At 40.9% G+C, this 18,261-nt stretch overlaps 3 protein-coding genes across 3 annotated transcripts; 2 read left to right on the forward strand and 1 right to left on the reverse strand.

Moving 5' to 3' along the window:
- Positions 1–939: 939 nt before the first annotated feature.
- On the forward strand, positions 940–4,561 carry tlr18 (toll-like receptor 18; the record flags this gene model as incomplete). The annotated part of the gene is made up of 3 exons (XM_080741597.1): positions 940–1,961; positions 2,714–3,896; positions 4,100–4,561. 3 exons carry the CDS (start codon positions 940–942, stop codon positions 4,559–4,561), a joined length of 2,667 nt encoding a protein of 888 aa, XP_080597723.1.
- Positions 4,562–9,906: 5,345 nt separating this feature from the next.
- s100a1 (S100 calcium binding protein A1) lies at positions 9,907–10,445 on the forward strand (the record flags this gene model as incomplete). Its single annotated transcript, XM_080753020.1, has 2 exons — positions 9,907–10,047; positions 10,296–10,445. 2 exons carry the CDS (start codon positions 9,907–9,909, stop codon positions 10,443–10,445), a joined length of 291 nt encoding a protein of 96 aa, XP_080609146.1.
- Positions 10,446–12,214: 1,769 nt separating this feature from the next.
- Positions 12,215–18,163, reverse strand: mettl25b (methyltransferase like 25B). Its single transcript, XM_080752924.1, has 8 exons — positions 17,896–18,163; positions 17,282–17,400; positions 16,266–16,476; positions 15,664–15,726; positions 15,406–15,543; positions 13,809–14,668; positions 13,179–13,363; positions 12,215–12,648 (listed from the first exon to the last, which is right to left on the reverse strand). Exons 1-8 carry the CDS (start codon positions 17,983–17,985, stop codon positions 12,533–12,535), a joined length of 1,782 nt encoding a protein of 593 aa, XP_080609050.1. The 5' UTR covers positions 17,986–18,163; the 3' UTR covers positions 12,215–12,532.
- Positions 18,164–18,261: the final 98 nt, after the last annotated feature.

Raw genomic sequence — 18,261 nt, forward strand, 5'->3', positions numbered from 1 at the left:
GGTTCACCGCTTCACTTCGAACCGAGGTTTGATTTTTAGATAACTACAGATTTTGTAAATACCAACTATGGTCCAAAATTACACCTGTAATTTCCTTCACAAATCTGTGGGCGGGGACAATCTTTTACAAACAAAGCCATGCATGGTAAGGAGCTCTATAGTAGATTGCACCTCCACCGCCTTCACTTCTGCCTCCATAAGGGGCATCACAAAAACGAACAGTTGCACCATCTGTCATACAAACTCTATTTCTCCTCACAGCTTCCTCGTGTTCTGATACAGTAGATGCAACCCACGACTGACACAGCCCTGGGTAGGCAACCAGGCCTGGCGGAGATCTTCACTTGGGGAAGCACACTTTTGTAGATGATTAATCATTATCACCATAATAGGTAACACTGTCACATGTAGTTCATCATTACAGTTTTACATGTCATATACAGTCATTTACAATATAATGATCCATGTGAGGATAAACACGGAAACAGCTGTATATGTCTTCACGGCACATATCCGCCAAAATGTAAATATTTACTCAACTCTTGTCTGGGATGTATACAAGTCTGCTGGAGTTTGCTCAGCATGGTTATAAAGGTGACAGATTGTACACGTGAGCACCATAGCTTTGACCTGGTGACATAAATAAAAGCTCAGACTTTCATTGAGAGTCTTGAGCAGTTGACACAGTCTTGAGAGGGTACTGTAAGTAGGTTGGAAGCAGAACTTACAGTAAAATCCTCAGTGTTTATGGAAAGAATTATAAATGTAAAGATAACTATGTGAGTGATGTGTTTACACTACGCTCTGTACATTTTGTTTGGCTGAAAGTGTTTCTTATTTTTTATAAGCTGCAAATCTTTTATTTTCTTTGCAGCATAATGTAGTTTACTGATACACGAAACTTCATTTCACGTCTTGTTCCCTTGCAGGTCCATGATGATGGTATTCTATTTGATAGGCTTCAGCACTCTACTGCTTGGAGCGCTCACATCTCCACCAGCAATCCTAACATCAGCAGCATCAGCAGCACCAGCAGCAGAATCCTCTCCCAGCCCAAACACTGAGGGGGGACCCTGTCAAGTCCACAACTTTGGCCGCTCTGCAAACTGCCTTGGAAAACAACTTCGCCATGTTCCATGGAGACAGTTTCCTCCCACGCTGGAAGAGATCGATCTCTCCTACAACAAACTTCAAGCTGTCCAAGACTATGACTTCCTTCACCTCCCTCACCTCCGTGTACTACATTTGGAGTTCAATAGCATTTCCCGTATTGATGACAATGCATTTAAGTACAATCCACTACTGGAGTATCTTAACATCTTTAACAATTCCCTGCTGGAAATTCCTGCCACAGCTCTGAAGCCCCTGTTGAACCTGAGGGAGCTCTACATGTCAAACAACCTTTATAAACATGCCACTTTGGCTGACGGCTTCTCCAAATTTATCAAGCTCAAGGTGCTCTCCATGGGCGGCCCACTCGTAATGGGCTTAAAGAAAGGTGACTTCCAGCCCTTGAGGAACATAAAGTTACACGGTTTTGCTATTAAATGCTCATCCAATCTGAGCTACTATGAAGCTGGGAGCTTGGAGGTTATCCATACAAGCCAGATGGGTTTTGATATGGCCATTGATCAAAGGCCATACACTCTCCCTTTGATGCTACATGACCTTGCCAACAAGACCTTCAGTGTCATTCAGTTTCGGAACCTCTTTGAGTTCATGTACTACAAGGGAGATAAAGACATTTTCCAGGGTTTACAATATATTACAGCATATCAGCTCATCTTTCACAGGGGTAAATTCAATGAGAATCTCTTGAGGATGGCTTTGTTGAACTTACAAGTAACTCCTATCAAGAGGCTAAGACTGCAGTATATTGACTTTGCTCGTTCGCCCACCTTTGTTGATGATGGAGCAGATTCCCGTATAACAGACCTAGCACTGGACAAACTAGATCTTTGGTAAGAACCTAATTTATGTCTTCTATTTATGCGTAGTGCAACATTTTGAAATGGAGGAAATTAAAATACCATTCCAAATTGAGATTTGAGAGACCATTTGAAAATGTGTATTATGCTTAGTTAAATAAAATCACACTAAATTCTAAGTTGATAGTTCTGCTAGAATGATAGGCAAGTCCAATCTTGATCAAAATTGAAAACGAGACAACAGCCATAAAATAGCAAAGTTTTATGGCTGTTGTCTCATTATCTTTATTAAAACCATAAAGATAATGAAGCTATAGTAAAGGACTTTAAAAGATGATACTAATTTCCTCAGGCACGTGGTGATTTCCTGGCCCAAGAGGGGGGGAGGGAGCAGTTAGAGGTTAGGAGTCTTGCTCAGGGACACCTCGACACATTACTGGAGCTGGAATCATACCTGGGACCCCCTGGACCTCCCGAGTCCAAGGCGGGCTCACTAACCATTCCCCAAATACTCTGTAACTCTAATTATGACTTGTGTCTTTAGCCTAGACTCCAGAACAGTCCCTTGCCTAAAGCTCTTGTGTAATGCATTGCATTGGCTCTGTATGTGATGAAATGCAAGTGATAATCTTTTTCAAAAACTGGTAAGCATTGTTTAGAAATAGAATTCATAACATTACATTTTCATATTCAGCTGCAGCTGAATATGCATATGCAGCTAATCCTGAAGTGACAAAGGTATACGTTTTTGCATTTTTTTTGAGGATTGTTTTCCTGTGCTGTAGGTATATCAGCAACCCTGATGTGCTGCGATTTGATTGGCGCTTCACCTGGTTCAACAAAGTCCGGGAGCTGTCTATTCAAAACGTGTACTTCAATTCTGTCCCTTGTGATGCCTGGGATGAGATGGGAGGTGTGCAGCATCTGGATGTCTCCAATAATCGATTGGTGGATACAGCACTATTCAACCAAGCATGTGATTACAAGAACAAAATGCTGGGTCTTCGCACCTTCATCCTAAGCTACAACAGTCTGTCCAGCCTGAAAGACTTGTCCTCTTTGTTTGAAATGTTCCCGCGGCTGCAAGTGATGGATATAAGCCACAACGCGATTGGTTCTGCTGGACAGAGTCGTGACTGTGTCTGGAAGCATACCGTCACTCGGGTAATCGCTAACAACAACAAATTTGACAGCGAGGGACTCCTGTGTCTGCCCACTACAGTACGTTACCTAGATCTCTCCCATTGTGATCTCAATGAGCTTGACATGAGATACTTTGAGAGAGCCACTGAACTTGAGGAACTTTTGCTGACGGGAAACAAGATCAAATTTATTCCCTCTCTTTGGAAAAGTCCCTCTTTGCGGGTGCTGGCCCTGGATGATAATTCGTTTGGTCTTGTCAGTATACGATCCTTCCAGCTTATGCCTCGACTCTCTCATCTGAGGGCAGGGAACAACCCTTACCACTGCACCTGTGATCTTCACACCTTTATCCAGGACACACTGTCCAAGGGGACGGTCAATCTTACAGACTGGCCTGATAAATATAAGTGTTATCATCCAGAGGCCTTGCGCGACACAGTCATTTCCAATTACTTCCCGGGCCGAGTGGCTTGTGACATCAGGCTTGTTATTGTGATCTGTGTTGCTACCACGGTGGCAGTGATCCTGATACTGATGCTGCTTTGTTACATTTTTGAAGTTCCATGGTATACCAAAGCCACTTATCAGATCATCAGGGCCAAATACAGGGCTTACCAGGAAAAGGCGGCAGGCCAATCAGAGGACTACGCTTACCATGCCTTCATATCCTATTGCCACTCTGACGCAGAGTGGGTCAGGGACCAGTTGTTGCCTTGCCTGGAGAACAACAGAACCCCATACCGTCTCTGCATTCACGAGAGGGACTTCATGCCAGGAAAGTGGATCATTGACAATATCATTGAAAGCATCGAAAGCAGTCATAAGGTAAGAGCAGAAAGTAAACTTTAAACTGAATAGAATGCTTTAGAATACATGTTTTTACATTTAGATATGATTTCCAACCAGAATTATGCAAAGATTGAGGTATAGCATGGCTCAGAATTCTTAGTTCTGTTTGGTCAATGTGTTCAACAAATTAGTTTTAAGTCTGTTCACACATTCCTCAACCTTTCTTCCTCCATTTGCAGGTCATCTTCGTCCTCACACATGACTTTGTGAACAGTGAGTGGTGCAACTATGAGCTGTGCTTTGCCCAGCAGAAAGCTGTGGGCAAGACCTTCAGTGACATCATCCTCGTGGTAAAGGAGCCTATTGATGCCCACTCTCTGCCCAACAAGTATTGTAGGCTGAAAAAGATGCTGAATAATAAGACTTACCTGGAGTGGCCACGGCAGGAAAAACAACAGGCATTTTTCTGGGCACAGCTGAGGAGTGTTCTTGGCAAGCCAACCCTGGCTCAAGAAAGGAAGCACAGTGTCGGAAGCAGGGCCTCCTCAGTGGGTGCTGCGTCAGTGAAAGAGCCCCCTCTGGAGGACAGGAAGAGAGAAATGAACAGATTCAGTGAAGCTGTAGAGGTAGAGATGCATAAAGACGTTATATACAATATCGCAGCCGAGTTGTACAATCAGAACGCAATCCCAGTCGTATGAGGACAAATTTAGCCATGATTGCACAATGCTTCCTCAAACACCGTCTAAGTAAATGCCTTTAAGCCAAACTGAACTCTCATATCAGTTCCATGGCAGATTTTCGGGCCAACAATTTTGAGGAGCAAAAGCCAGCGTCTCATTATAATGATAAAGAAGAACACGATATCTCTACTGCACCCGGCCCACAGCATTCTGTCACGTTACCCCAGAGCAGGGACGTGCAGAGAATGTTAGAAAAGGGCCTTTTGGTGAAAATATCGAAAATAGCAGACCTCCAAGCTCACAACGCGTTGCGCTGCGACGCGTTGTGAGCTTGGAGGTTGGCTATTTTCGGTGCTTGATACCACACTGAACTAAGCATAATCAAGTCTGTAGATGTGGCGTATGGCATGGATTTCTACACAGAGAGGGCAGTTCTTTCAACATCGCTTTCAACATCAACGGTCGCTCTCAAGCAATACAACGAGACTCATGATGGGCCTAATAGGATTACCTAGGACAACTGTTACCTTGCACTACTGGAACAAAAGTTGTACTGACTCTGACCTCTAACGTACTTTTCCCTGAGAGGGTTGCTGTGGCGTCTTGCTGTGGCTCCCATTATTGCTTTAAAAGGAAAATATATATATATATATATATATATATATTCTTGACTTATTGGCACTGACTTTGGTCACTTTTTTTCTGGCCCTGCACTATTGGGTTGTGTTGGTTGTACTGTGTATTATTGCGGTGTTGATATGGCGGTGTGATACTTGTGTTGCATGACTGCATTGACTAGCAGTGACTGTTATGTGCACTCTTTTGTTTGGCACTGTTTGTTAAGTTATGCTTTGAGTATAGCTTTTTTGTGTGTGTGACGTGTCACTTATGAGCGTTGAATGTTTCGTGGTCACTTTATGTATATATTCTTCTTCTTCTTTTTTTTGCAATAGCTTTTGACACTTTGTTTTATTTATCTTTTTTTGTGCTTGCTCTTTGGACTGTACACTACAGTACTCTTTTTCCTTTTCTTACTTCTCTGTAACTTGTAACCTTAACTGCTGTGCTGCCTCTGGGCAACTGAATTTCCCCCGTGGGATAATGAAGGTATCTATCCATCTAACATAAGATGCTGCATTCAAGTTCAGGAGAGTTTGGACAAGGCAATTCTCTTGAAAGCTGCCTTCAGGTATGGCAGGGAAAGAGGGCATTTGTATTTCTTTCACCATAGTGAAAACTGCATTCATGGTCTGAAGAGGGCAGTTTTTTACAGAAAGGGCAGGGGCTCAAGCCCCCTTTATGTGTGCACGTGCCTGCCCCAGAGGGCTGAGGAGATTGTCCTTGCCCTCAACTCTCGCCTGCCCTCTGAGAGACAGAGTCTGAGAGGGGTCCCTGCATGGTGACAGGCACTGAAAGGCCACAAACTCAACGGCTCGAATGAGATATCCCATGTCGCACTCTTGGTAACAAGCACGGTGCAAGAAAGATGTGGTGACAGGTGTCATGCTGTGAAGGGACCATATTCCATTACAGTCTTCTTGGACCTCAAAGCTTTTGAGATCACAACTAAGCCATACTAAGCCATAAACTAAGTCATACTACAGGACAAGATGTGATGTGTCAAATCAAAGGGCACACAAGTCATCATCATTAGGGCTGTCATGATTATGACATTTTACAGGACGATTAATTGTCACTCAAATAATTGCAATTTACGATTTCATTGTGTTTTTGTGTTGACCATTACATTTATATTTGGCTTGTAGACTTTGAAGTTGCACATGGCAGATATGACACCTAAATAATAAATATACAAAGAAATGACTGATATATTTGACAACTTTATACTTTGACATTGATAGTGGAAATAGCCGATCCACTATTTTTGAAAATGTTTGAAAATATATGAACATTTTTCAACATGGAAATGGATTATGACAAAATAATTATTATATGACAACATTAGTTACATTGTGACATTTTGATTATAATTACAAATCACTTCAGCCCTGTATACATTTTGTCCATCCAAAAGCCCACAACGTGTCGCGAATGGGACATTCTGCATTAGCCTACTTTCTACTTTTGGTACTTTAAGTACATTTTAACCAATACTTTTGTAGGCCTACTTTTACAATTCCGTACCAAACTATTAATTGTAACAGTATTTCTATATTGCAGTATTGATACTATAGTATTGATAAGAGATATTATTTCTTCTGTTTTCCGACAGTTGTTATTTTTGCATAGTAGACCTACTGTGTTTATGTCTGTCATTTAATGTTTTTATGAATTGAGAACAAAAGGACCCCAATGTAAACAAGCCATTGTGCTTTCTTGTAGTTTAAATCCTTATGATAGACGTTGAAACTGTAGGTCTACTGTACTGTACCTTTCCTAAGCGAACTTCAAATAAAGTCAAAAAGCTCATGCCATCACTTTAGAAACATGGAGATGGAAGGAGAGAGAGAGAGAGAGAGAGAGAACACAATAAAGGATATTTATAGGCCTATCACATGCAGCCTCCCTTTGCATCATAAATTACATAATACAAAATATATAGATGATGTTCATGTGCAAGAGTGTATTATGCTAGATAACTAGATTATATACACAAATTAATAGCCTACCGTATTAATAAATTCCCTAAATCATAATCAATCGTTAATTAATTAATATTATTATCATTTAAACATTCCAAAAGTGGAGAAGGGCTACTTATATCTGTGGATGATTGTTGAATCTAAGGTTATTTATTAATTAATTTTCAAAGCAATAACCAAAGCAAAATGCAGATCCCATCCCACAGGTTGATCACTTTCACTTCACCGTGTTCCTCTCATCCACGAATCCTGCATAGCTAAATGCCAAGTGAGGCAATTAAATTGCCTTTAGTTGGTCAAGTGATTTCACCTGTGGTGCATGTCATGACTGCAGGTGTGGATGTTCATGTTGAGCCGACCGGAGGGAGGCGCCTGATTTTTATTTATTTGCAGCAGAGGCGAGAGAAGAGAGCATCAGTCGTCGTCTCCTTCCTCTTCTTCGCACAACCGTTATCAGACGTCCAGGTGAGTTGACTAAAATATTTGGAGATAGACATAGCCTATTTTAAAACAAAGACAAATGTAAACCCTTATGTAGGTTCAGGCTATACAATTCAGTGGAAAATGTAAGGTCATAGCCTTCCTGCTGGATGTGAATGCTTTGAAATTCCATGGGAAAACCTCTAGTAAATAGACTACTTCAATCAAGTGTGGGTTAATGGCTAAATTAAGCCACATCTAGAGGGAATATCGATGTGTTTTACAAATTCTACTATTTCGAGTATCAATGCATGTCCATCATCAAAGCCAAATAGGCTACATAAATTGGTACATGTTTGGTACATGCATCATAATTGGCCTATAATCATGTAGAGCGTGTTAATCTACAATAGTTTCACTCAGATCATGCTGCACAGTGCACCCAGGTCTACAATGGACTCACGTGCATTATTGATGTACAGTATAGGCATTCAGTGGGCTACTGGCAGTGGTGTAGAAAGTACTCGCGTGTTTTACAAAAGTAATCTACAAGTAAAAGTACATGTTTTACATGTAGGCCTACTTTTACATTTATTTTAAAAGTATCAATTAACATAATTTGAAATTTACTTGAGTAAAGTAGGCTATTGGTATCAAATGTAGCCTACTTGAAGTACCAGAAGTAGAAAGTAGTCTACTCATTATGCAGAATGTCCCATTTGAAGTTTTAAAATGTGTAAAAACATATTTTAGCTGAAAACTTTATACCTATATTTACATGGCCAGAATGTATGGTTGAAGTGTATGTATGTATGGTGTCAGGCACAATCGCCTATAACATTTTCGCCAGGTCTTTTCGCGGGGCACTTTTGCCGTGGAGGAGAGTCTTTTCACCTACCTGTCTGAGCCATTTCGCCTACCCTCAATTCTGCTGTCAGACTGTCCATGTTTTCATATTATCTCTTTGTCATTTAAATATTATAGTGACTGTGACAGTGGTGTTACATGTCAAACCTACACACGGCTATCCTATGCACTCCATAGTAATCACATAAATACAGAGCTATTGGAATCAGGTGCGCCCAAATAATTAATTAATCCATGTCCCGATACTATACATTCTTTGGTGCAGTATTGAACAGTATTGTAAAATGAACAGTATTGTAGGCCTATATTGTTTTAACATTAGGCTATACAAAATATATATGTACTAATAGCCTATATAGGTCTATATAAGATATGCTACACCTAAATAGCCTATAGAATCAACCTTGCCTGTCAACAGGCATAAAAATCTATTTTGCCATTTTTTAGGAATAAAATGTGATGTAAATAATAAATGTCAAGTAAACTGTTAGATTCACTTGACACCACTGTCACAGTCACTATAATATTTAAATGACAAAGAGATAATTTGCAAACATGGACAGTCTGACAGCAGAATTGAGGGTAGGCGAAATGGCTCAGACAGGTAGGTGAAAAGACTCTCCTCCAAGGCGAAAATGCCAGGCGAAAGGACCAAATGCGTGTAGGCGAATATGTTATAGGCGAAAGTGCTGGTGACCGTATGTATGTATGTATGTTTAGTAGTGATCAAAATGAATGAACAAACAAACTAAAGTTTTCAAATTGTATTAGAGTAAAAACAATATTTGCCTCTGAGATGTAGTGGAGTAAAACTATTGGAAATATACAAGTACAAATGCCTCAAAGTTGTACTGTACTTGAGTAAATATACTTAGATACTTTAGACCACTGGAGTCTTTTGCCATGAATACAGTAAGCTATGGTGGTGACTATATGAGACACCTTCTTGTTCTGCTACATCGAGTGGCTGCATCAACTAATTTATGTGAACCTTTTTGCTAAATATAAACAGAAGTAAGCCCTGATCCAAAATCCTATTCTGTATCTATTTACCACCACTAGACTAGCATTAATGCCTGCCATGTGGGAGGCGGTGGCTATTGTCCACTGCTAGGACATGGACTTGGAGTGAAATGACTCTGCTCCCCTGTAGCTGCTTCTCATATATCTGTGAAGGGTAACAAGTGTAGGGTTTACAGTATGTGTTGGGCCTACTGGAACAATTTAAATTTTCCCTCAGTTAAACAATAAAATTGAATACATTAAAAACCTACACATGATCATTTATTACAAAGTGATTGTTTCAAGATCACGTTCTATGCAGCGTATTGCAACTGCAGTGTAATATTCTACTGCAGCTTGTGGTTAACAACATTCTATTCCTCTAGTGTGTAATTACCTTCATTGTGTGAGTGTGTCTTTGTGTGATTGATGGGTGAATATGCCTTTGGAATATTCTTTCTAGAACAGAAAATGGGTTCCCAGTTGGAAATGGCCATGGAAGGACTGATCAAGGTGTTCCACTCCTACTCGTCAAAGGAAGGCGATAAATACAAGCTGAGTAAAGCGGAGCTGAAGAGTCTGTTGCAGGGGGAACTAGGTGACATAATGTGTGTAAGTATTCCTATTTGTGCCCTCATCCAAAAAGTAAAATCCCTTTCACAATTATTATGGTTACCTGTGAGATGCTAATTGCATGCTTTTATTTAAGGTATTTTCTTTTTATAAACATGTGATTTGAACATTATTGTCCCAAGTAAAATATTACTTGGCCAAGAAAGTGAAAATGAATGTGACCTTTTATAATCAGACAATTGTATTTGCTGAATAGCACATGCCATTAACTGTATAACTTGTTTTAGGCCAGCAAGGACCCATTGGTGGTGGAGAAGATTATGACTGATCTGGATGAAAACCGAGATGGTGAAGTGGATTTCCAGGAGTTTGTCGTTCTGATCGCGGCACTGACTGTGGCCTGTAATGAATTCTTTATAGAGAGTCTAAACAACTGATTGCCTACCCCAGCAGCGACCTCAGATTTCTTGTACTTTAATTTATAGCCAAGAAGAAAGCACTGGAAAGAAATGAACAGCACTATTTTGATACTTGTCAATTATATTATGAACCTGAATGTTAAAATGGGTACATTTTATATATATACCGTTACTGTAAAGGGCATAGAAGCCTGTCTGTTTGAAAAGCAACTGGGGAAACTGGTTTTCTGTATTTCCAAATATTTTATAATATACCCTCATGTTTCTCTGAGCATCTAGTTGTTTTGTGAAACCCTACAGCTTCTCACTGTATCAAATTAAACAAGAACTTTCTAACAAGAGCTAATTAACTACTGTATATATCTAATTTTGTGACAGGCAGTGGTCTACTCTGCATGTATAACAATGTCAGACAGAATTCCATTGTTTCAGTTAATCAGAATGGGCAGACTTGGTATAAAACAACACATGCAATGAGTTTATTATGTGTTAATTGTTACATGGTTTCCACAGCACCGTCTGGTTGGAGTACAAAAAGGTTAAATTAAGTATTTACAGTGTAGACCAGAGTTTGACTGACAGGTGTGCAGACCCTATTCTCTTTTGACTGACAGAGGTTGTCTTAGATCTCCTGTCTTAACACTGAAGTGGATGAGGTTGAAATAATCCTCAGAAGGATCTAACAATGCATTTTGATGCAACATAAAACTGGCATCCAATAAGCCTTGACACTTTTACAGTTAAGTGACTTGTCCGACAGTCATTTATGCAGAATAAAGCCTCATGTAATCGACACTGTCACCAGCCCAGATGCAGAGACTAAGGTGAAAAGCAAACTGGTTTGAGTAAGATGAGGGTGAAAAGGCTGCCAAATATGGGTATGTTGATGTTCACCATACATTGTTTCATGTGCAAACTTGTAGAGTTTAGTTACTTGATGTGTTAGAGAAGGCAAATGTCATTGCTCATCCTTCTGAGTGCATTTTTTTTTTAAATAAAGACAAGTGCACAAATGCAACTCAAAATGTTGGCCTAGGGTGGTAATCAAAGTCTGGTCTTAAAAATGCTAGGTTAAAGTAAAGGTTGCTCAGCAGTTTCATTGCAATCCAAATCCAGCCTTGGATTTAGATATCTTTTGCATGATAGAGTTAAGGCCACTGGGATATGGTATGGGCTAATTATCTGGGCAGCATGAAGGTGTACAGCACATTTGTAGGTTTTTGAGATTGGTTTGACTGACAGTGGAGTTAGGTTTAACACTTATGTTGCAATGATTTTTTCCGGCCAATGTCCCGCGTTGCCATGGTTACCATAGACTTCCATGTAATTGTGCAAGTGTGTAAAAAGTGCACGCCCATGCCTAGATGATGCACCACGTGTGTAGATGCTGTTCACAGCTTTCAAACAAAAAAATCCGCTTGGAAATCCGTGCAGGCATTCATGATTTATCAGCCATTATGTTTTCTTCAGATGTAAACAAACATGGCTGCCATGTTTGAAAGAATGGGTTGGTATGGGGGTTAAACATGCAATTTCGCGATCATGCCTAATACATTTCTGGAGGTCCAAAAATTTTTTTTTTCAAAAACGGCCCAAACTCGGGAAACTCGGGGTTGGCACAGCACTAGTACCAATACAAACTCGGGAAACTCGGGGTTGGCACCATATGTGTTAATCAGAAGTGCTTTAATTTATTTTCATTGTTTAGAATTTATAAACCCCACATACAAAGGGTGTTCAATAGAACTGATTTATTAAAGAAAATAAAAAGTTTAAAAACAGTTGGTTTCAACTCGACAGTTATATTAGAAATACAAACCAAAGCAGGATATAAAATCCATTGTTATTATGGAGAAAATGTTTGATATTCCAGTGTAGTGGAGCATAATCAAACAGTGCCATCTGGTGTCGGCAAAACCAATCTGCACAGTCACATCATGGTTTGTCATAACATCCCTTTTGCAGCTTGAATAGCAGAACAGTTTGAGCATGGAGCTGCATCAGCAGTGGTTTAGGGTCCCATTCACATAAGTGACACATTTTCATTTGGGAATTGTAAGGTACTTGGGGTAATAGCTGCCACCAAATCGTGTTAGCATCCTTGGTTAAGGTGGGATGGTACATGTACTCCACACATCCACACTGGGCTTCACTGCTACAAGCACAAGGTTCCGAGGAGAGAAGTCGGGGTCAAACAGAGGTACCAAATGACTCTGTATACCTAGATCAACAGAGAGAATGAAACACTAGGAAAGACAGGAATCATTTCACAAGAATCAAAAGAATGCACCAAAACTCTGTACAGGCCCCATTAATAATGCACATAGTCCTGTATTTATAGTATGATGTAACATAGAATGTTGTGTCTGTCACAGCTTCTCAGCAGAATATTCCTTGTACTTGGCAACCGCAAAAAACAAACTATTTGTTCCACAGTTCTCCATAACAGCCCTTGAATAGTAAGTCAGTGAGAAGCAAACAAAATGTCTTCTACAAAGGCTGTATGTATTGTTATTGTCTTACAGGAGAAAAAAGACAAATTACCACTGACCGAAGAACAATATATCATCAAATTGTTAAACTTTCCATACATTTAGAAACGTCATATGTAGATTCTGATTAGTTTACATGTCCCAAAGGCATATGACTACTGTGCTAGATCATACAACTTTAGTTCAACTTAGTAAAAACACCTAATTATATAGCCAAGATGTTTTTCTCTGCTGAACACCTCAATTGTATCAAACTTACCATTCTCCTGCAAGTAGATCATCCTGTCCAACAGTACCAATGTTTCCACCACCGGTGCCAGCAACAGTGCCAGGCTAAAGTAGACCACAACCCTGCCCTGCTTCCTCAGCATGCTCTCCACACTGTCAGGGTCCAGGCTCGTCTCAGCAGGCAGACCCACACGGGCCAGTCCCAGACGGGCATACCTGAGTGCACATGGATGGAGAAGGAGCAGCTCTGCATGGGTACGTTTAAGTAAAATACTAAATGTTTTAAGTGTCATTCCCACCGGGGATGATAAAGATAAAGATATCGCTTTAAAAATCGTTCTTAACTCAAGCGGACGGTAGCGTCCACCACAACGATAACGCTGACATAATTGATGTGAACACCGACATATCATTATCTTTATGGTGCCCAGTGGGAATGACACTTTAGGCCTGTTCTATGCTTTTACTATAGCTATGAAACAACTTTTAAACTAACTATTTTTTCTCACTGAACATTGTTGGACAATATAAAATAATGTGTTATTACTATTGTTATTAGTAATAATGGTAAAAAATGTTTTATTATTGGATGCAAGGGCCATAGAGCTAGACTACCTTTACACATGGGAATGAGGTACATGTAGGTATGACAGTAACTCACTCTGCAAAAGACAGTAAGTGGGCTTTCTTTACAGTCTGAACTCCCGCCCTGCGGAGTTCTGGCCTGGCACCTCTGATAACAGTCTCCAGGGTTGCCCGGTAACAGTGCGTCTTGAGTAGCGCACTGTCCTCCCTCAACCTCTGTATGTAGTCCTCCATAGCATGACAAGCTCCCTCTCGTGCCTTGTAGGACAGCTCATGGCCTTGCAACTCCCGTACCCAGGAACTCATGGGGTACCCAAACTCTGAGTGAGACATCTCATTGGTTGATACAGGTCGAAGGGGAGGAGGGGCTACCAGTCCTGGTGGGCTGGGCTGTTCTTTGGTGGTAATCTTCATGTAGCAACAAGCCACGGACGTGATGCCACGCACATGAGGGCAGTTGACAAAATGGCGCAGTAGGGTGGCACTGAGGTCCCCACAGGTATGGAGACCGGTCAGGATAAATTCTGTGTTCCCTTGTGCCTCGTCTACAGGTCCGCCATCTAACTGATGTACAGCACATGGGCTGTAGCTGCCTAGCGATGACTCCCCTATAACCTCCTCCTTGCACAATCGCTTTGATAAGGCAGGGGAGCTAGGCTGGTGTTTGGGTGATAAATGTGAGTCTGAAGGGGGATTTACTGTATTGTGAGGGGTGTCTGTGCAATCAAGAGACTGTGCAGAAGGCGCATGCTTTTGCACATGTTGCTCAGAGTCTCTTAGTCTCTTTTTACTGTGTCCACAATCAGTTGGTTCTTCGCTGACACACTCCGTGGTACTGAACTGCTTGATGAACATCTCCCATGATGCTTTGGGGTTTACCCAGCCAGCAACATGGCGTGGACTGGGACCAGGCACTGACACCTGAGAAGAGCCTTTCTAAATAATAAAGAAACATTATTCATGTTAAATTCATGTACTGTAAGGCATACTCTTGGCTTGGGTCATAACAAAGGTTTTTGTTTGTGCTTTATGAACAGGTTAAAGGCAAGCGTAATATTCAGATTTGGTGCAGATTGGTTGCAATAACAGGGGTCTCCCTCCCTGCTTCACCTTAAAGGGGAGTTCCGGACTAGCCGTCTTCTGATGATGATAATAATGTCCAAGAATGATCCGTAAAGTTTATTATTTTTTTTCATCTCTAGTCCTCCTCGGCAGCTCAGACCGCAAGTGGTTAGATTTATTGCTAAATCACTTATTTGCATTGCTCGACATTTCCTTTTTGTTTTTTACATCTGACTTTCATAATGGCGTAAATACCTCCAAAAGGTTTCGTGTCTGTGCCACTGCTGCAAAGAGGCAAACTGATAATAGCCCCCCCCCCCCCCCCCCGCCATCTACGGTCAGACCTAACTAGTAGATTAGTAGAAAGTGATTTTTTCCATCCACTTGTTAATGGATGGAATATCATCAGATTGCCCTACGAAAAGCACTCGTCTGAAATTCCCCTTTAAGAGTCAGGCATTATATTAGCCTTTGCATAACCGGTGATTTTGCAGGACCACAATGGAAACAAGAGTTTTATTATGTTTTCAAGTGTATATGCTGGGTTTAAGTTGTATTGTGTTTGTACTCGTATTTCTCTCTTTTACCAAAACCAAATCAAAGCTACCAACCTTTTTCTGCTTTTCCTTCTCCAAGACTGTCAGCAACTGTCCATCAAACTTGGATGCCATATCAACCAGTGTATGATCGGCTTCAATTGCAGTTACAGAGAGTCCAAGCCCAAAAGAAAGGAAACGAGTCAAATGGCCCTATAAGCAGAAGGATTAAGACTGTATGATGTAGATATCTTGCAGAGAGTTGCTATATGCTATAAGGATGCATACATATAAACCACAGTATCATTTCACAAACCAATCTAACAACAATACCTGTCCAGATCCTACATCCACCACACTTTTGCACTCAGTCTGATCACAGAGCTGTTTTACCAGCTAGGAAGAAAAAATAACAAAAAAAAAAAACATTTTTGAACAGCCCGAGACACCACAGTCAATCAGCTTCTAAAATTGTCCCTGTAATGCAGTGAGTGGTTTTCAACCAGTGGTCCTTGAGGGGGTTCCAGGTGGTGTAGTGAATGATGTAGTGTTGGTAACCAAATGGACCCTAATAGAAACTTAACTCTTGAGAGTGTAAAGCGAAACCAAAATTTGGTTTTACACCCGCAAGAGTTAAATTACTGTTAAAACGTCTGCATTACATCATTTGCAATCTACACAATAGAGAATGTAGAATAATTGTAATATGATCAACATTTGCTCTCCTATGGAACCACATCCATACAGCATGGAATTGTGGACAAAATCTTTATCCAACGATGGATTACGTTTTGGTTTTTGGGTCTGAGAGGCTAAATCTCATCAAATGTTGGTCTGTGGCTCAAATGTCTAATAAGTAATGGACCTTGACATGAGAAAGGTTGAAAACCACTGCTGTAAAGCAGTGACTGTAACCGTAACACACAAGTAATTACCGTGCCCAGCTTTTGAATCTCATGCTGTTTCTTAGGTTTGACGTGCTTCCTGAATATATGCCCAAGCAGTGAGCTTTGACACTGGTTTTCCAGGAACTCCTCAGGAACGCCCACTTGTCCACTCTGCTCCTGCCTGACCACCCTGGGAAATGCCAGGGCATGTGCTGTGGCACGGAAAGCCAAGAGGGAAAGTGGCCATACTGATGGGTATCTGTAATTGTCATACAGATTTTCATTTCAAAGTTTTATCATCATCATGTGATCATTCAATGGACATAATTATTTGTGAGATCATCATCTACTGAAAACCAAAATGTTAAACTTGTGTTACCTTATATGTGTTGCGATACTACAGGGTATGTATTAAGCATTTACACTCCTTACTTTTGTGTTTTTGGAATGTCAGTGAAATAATTAAGTGTAATGTTAGAGGTAAAATTTAAACAAATTCTAAAGGTGCACATCACTAATAATATAAGCAAACTGGTTCTAAACTGATGTAGCTATTAGTTTTGATTGATTGATTGGAAACTTTATTAGAAGTTTGCATAGGAAAAGCCAGTAAAATGTACAGTATCATGACAGTACAGTTCACTGGTACAGGGTCAACTAAAAGGATAGGCTACGCCCAAAAAGTCTATGGCTTGTTTCAAGTCAAGCCATAGTTAAAAATCACACCCGTGTGAACTGAGCGGTGGTTGTGTGTGTGTGTGTGTGTGTGTGTGTGCGCGCGTGCGTGTGTGTGTGCGTGTGTGTGTGAGAGAGAGAGAGAGAGAGAGTATTGCAGTTGATGCTCAGACTAGACTCAAGAGCACCCTCTCTGGTCACTGAGTGGTAGTTCAGGCTACATACACACATACATACATACATACACGGATACATACACGGATACACACACGGCCATGCTATGGAGCGGTCTACCACCGCTCAAAAATGAACCAAATCATATTCTGATTTTGAAGACCACCAACTACACTGTCTAGGAGTAGGTCAAGTTACACCATGTAATAGGCTACCTTCTGTCCCCATATGTTCTGTCCAGCAAGAGGTCGGCTATCTGTTGGGGTGACAAGTCCCCCAACACCTGCTGCCATCTGGTAGGCAACGTATTCCAAAGATCTTCACTGAAGAACTCCTGTAAAAAAGGTACAGATATACATTCTTAAAACTTTCTCTAATGCTACTGTCACCTCAACCCAGATCAAGAGATTACTAGGCTGAATGTCATAGGGCATAGTAGAAGTAGAGCTATTTATTGTCAATGAGAATAGCTCTACTTCTCCTAATGACAGCAATCCGGCTAGCCATCGTCCAAAAATAAGTTCCTTTTCCTTTGAGTAGCATAGTCTGTTCTTGAGAGACTACTTTAGACAGTGGTTCTCAAAGTGGATTCCAGGGACTGTGGGTTCCTTTATGGGGGGTCTAAATTGACCCATACAAGTCTGTAACTCTGACAGTGTACAAATGGAACCAAATAGACACGTCAGGGTTTTTGATATTGGTATTTGGTATTATCAGATTCAGAATTAAGGGGAACTCTTGAAATGTAAAAGTTTGAGAAACACTGCCCTATGAAACTCGGCTTTTGTAAATTAAATGTTCGTAGTAAGGACTGTCGGTAATAACGTACAATGATGTAGGAGTCACAGATGTGGTTGTATTTGGTCAGAAACGTGGTGATGTTTACTGCCCACTGCTTTTGTGCTGCTGAAGAAGACATGATGCCGTCCTCGGCTGGTCAGTGGTTCGTTATTATCTTCAGTCAGAGACGCGTGAGACAGACTGGTGGACATCATTACCTGAACATAACCGCATAGTTCTTTCTACTCGTCACTCGTGTACAACAACCAGAGTTGGCGGGTAGGCACGTGAAAATGTGAGTTTATTTATCATGTGTAGCAGGTTTGTTTATGTTTAGCAGCTAGCAACATGCGCTCACGATCAGGGAGGGACAAGTCAACGACGTCACACAAATGAGCAGCGCAGGCGTGACGTT

Source organism: Nannobrachium achirus (assembly GCF_963921795.1).
Source record: "Nannobrachium achirus genome assembly, chromosome: 2".
Taxonomy (NCBI): domain Eukaryota; kingdom Metazoa; phylum Chordata; class Actinopteri; order Myctophiformes; family Myctophidae; genus Nannobrachium; species Nannobrachium achirus.

What these genes read in the sequence shown, in the direction of transcription:
- mettl25b (XM_080752924.1), bottom strand. Translation starts at nt 17,985, where the DNA reads ATGTCTTCTTCAGCAGCACAAAAGCAGTGGGCAGTAAACATCACCACG. An exon ending in AGAAGGAAAAGCAGAAAAAG is followed by an intron (nt 14,669 to 15,405) that starts GTTGGTAGCTTT and finishes TTTATTATTTAG; the next exon opens with AAAGGCTCTTCTCAGGTGTC. An exon ending in CACTTACTGTCTTTTGCAGA is followed by an intron (nt 13,364 to 13,808) that starts GTGAGTTACTGT and finishes ATGTGCACTCAG; the next exon opens with GTATGCCCGTCTGGGACTGG.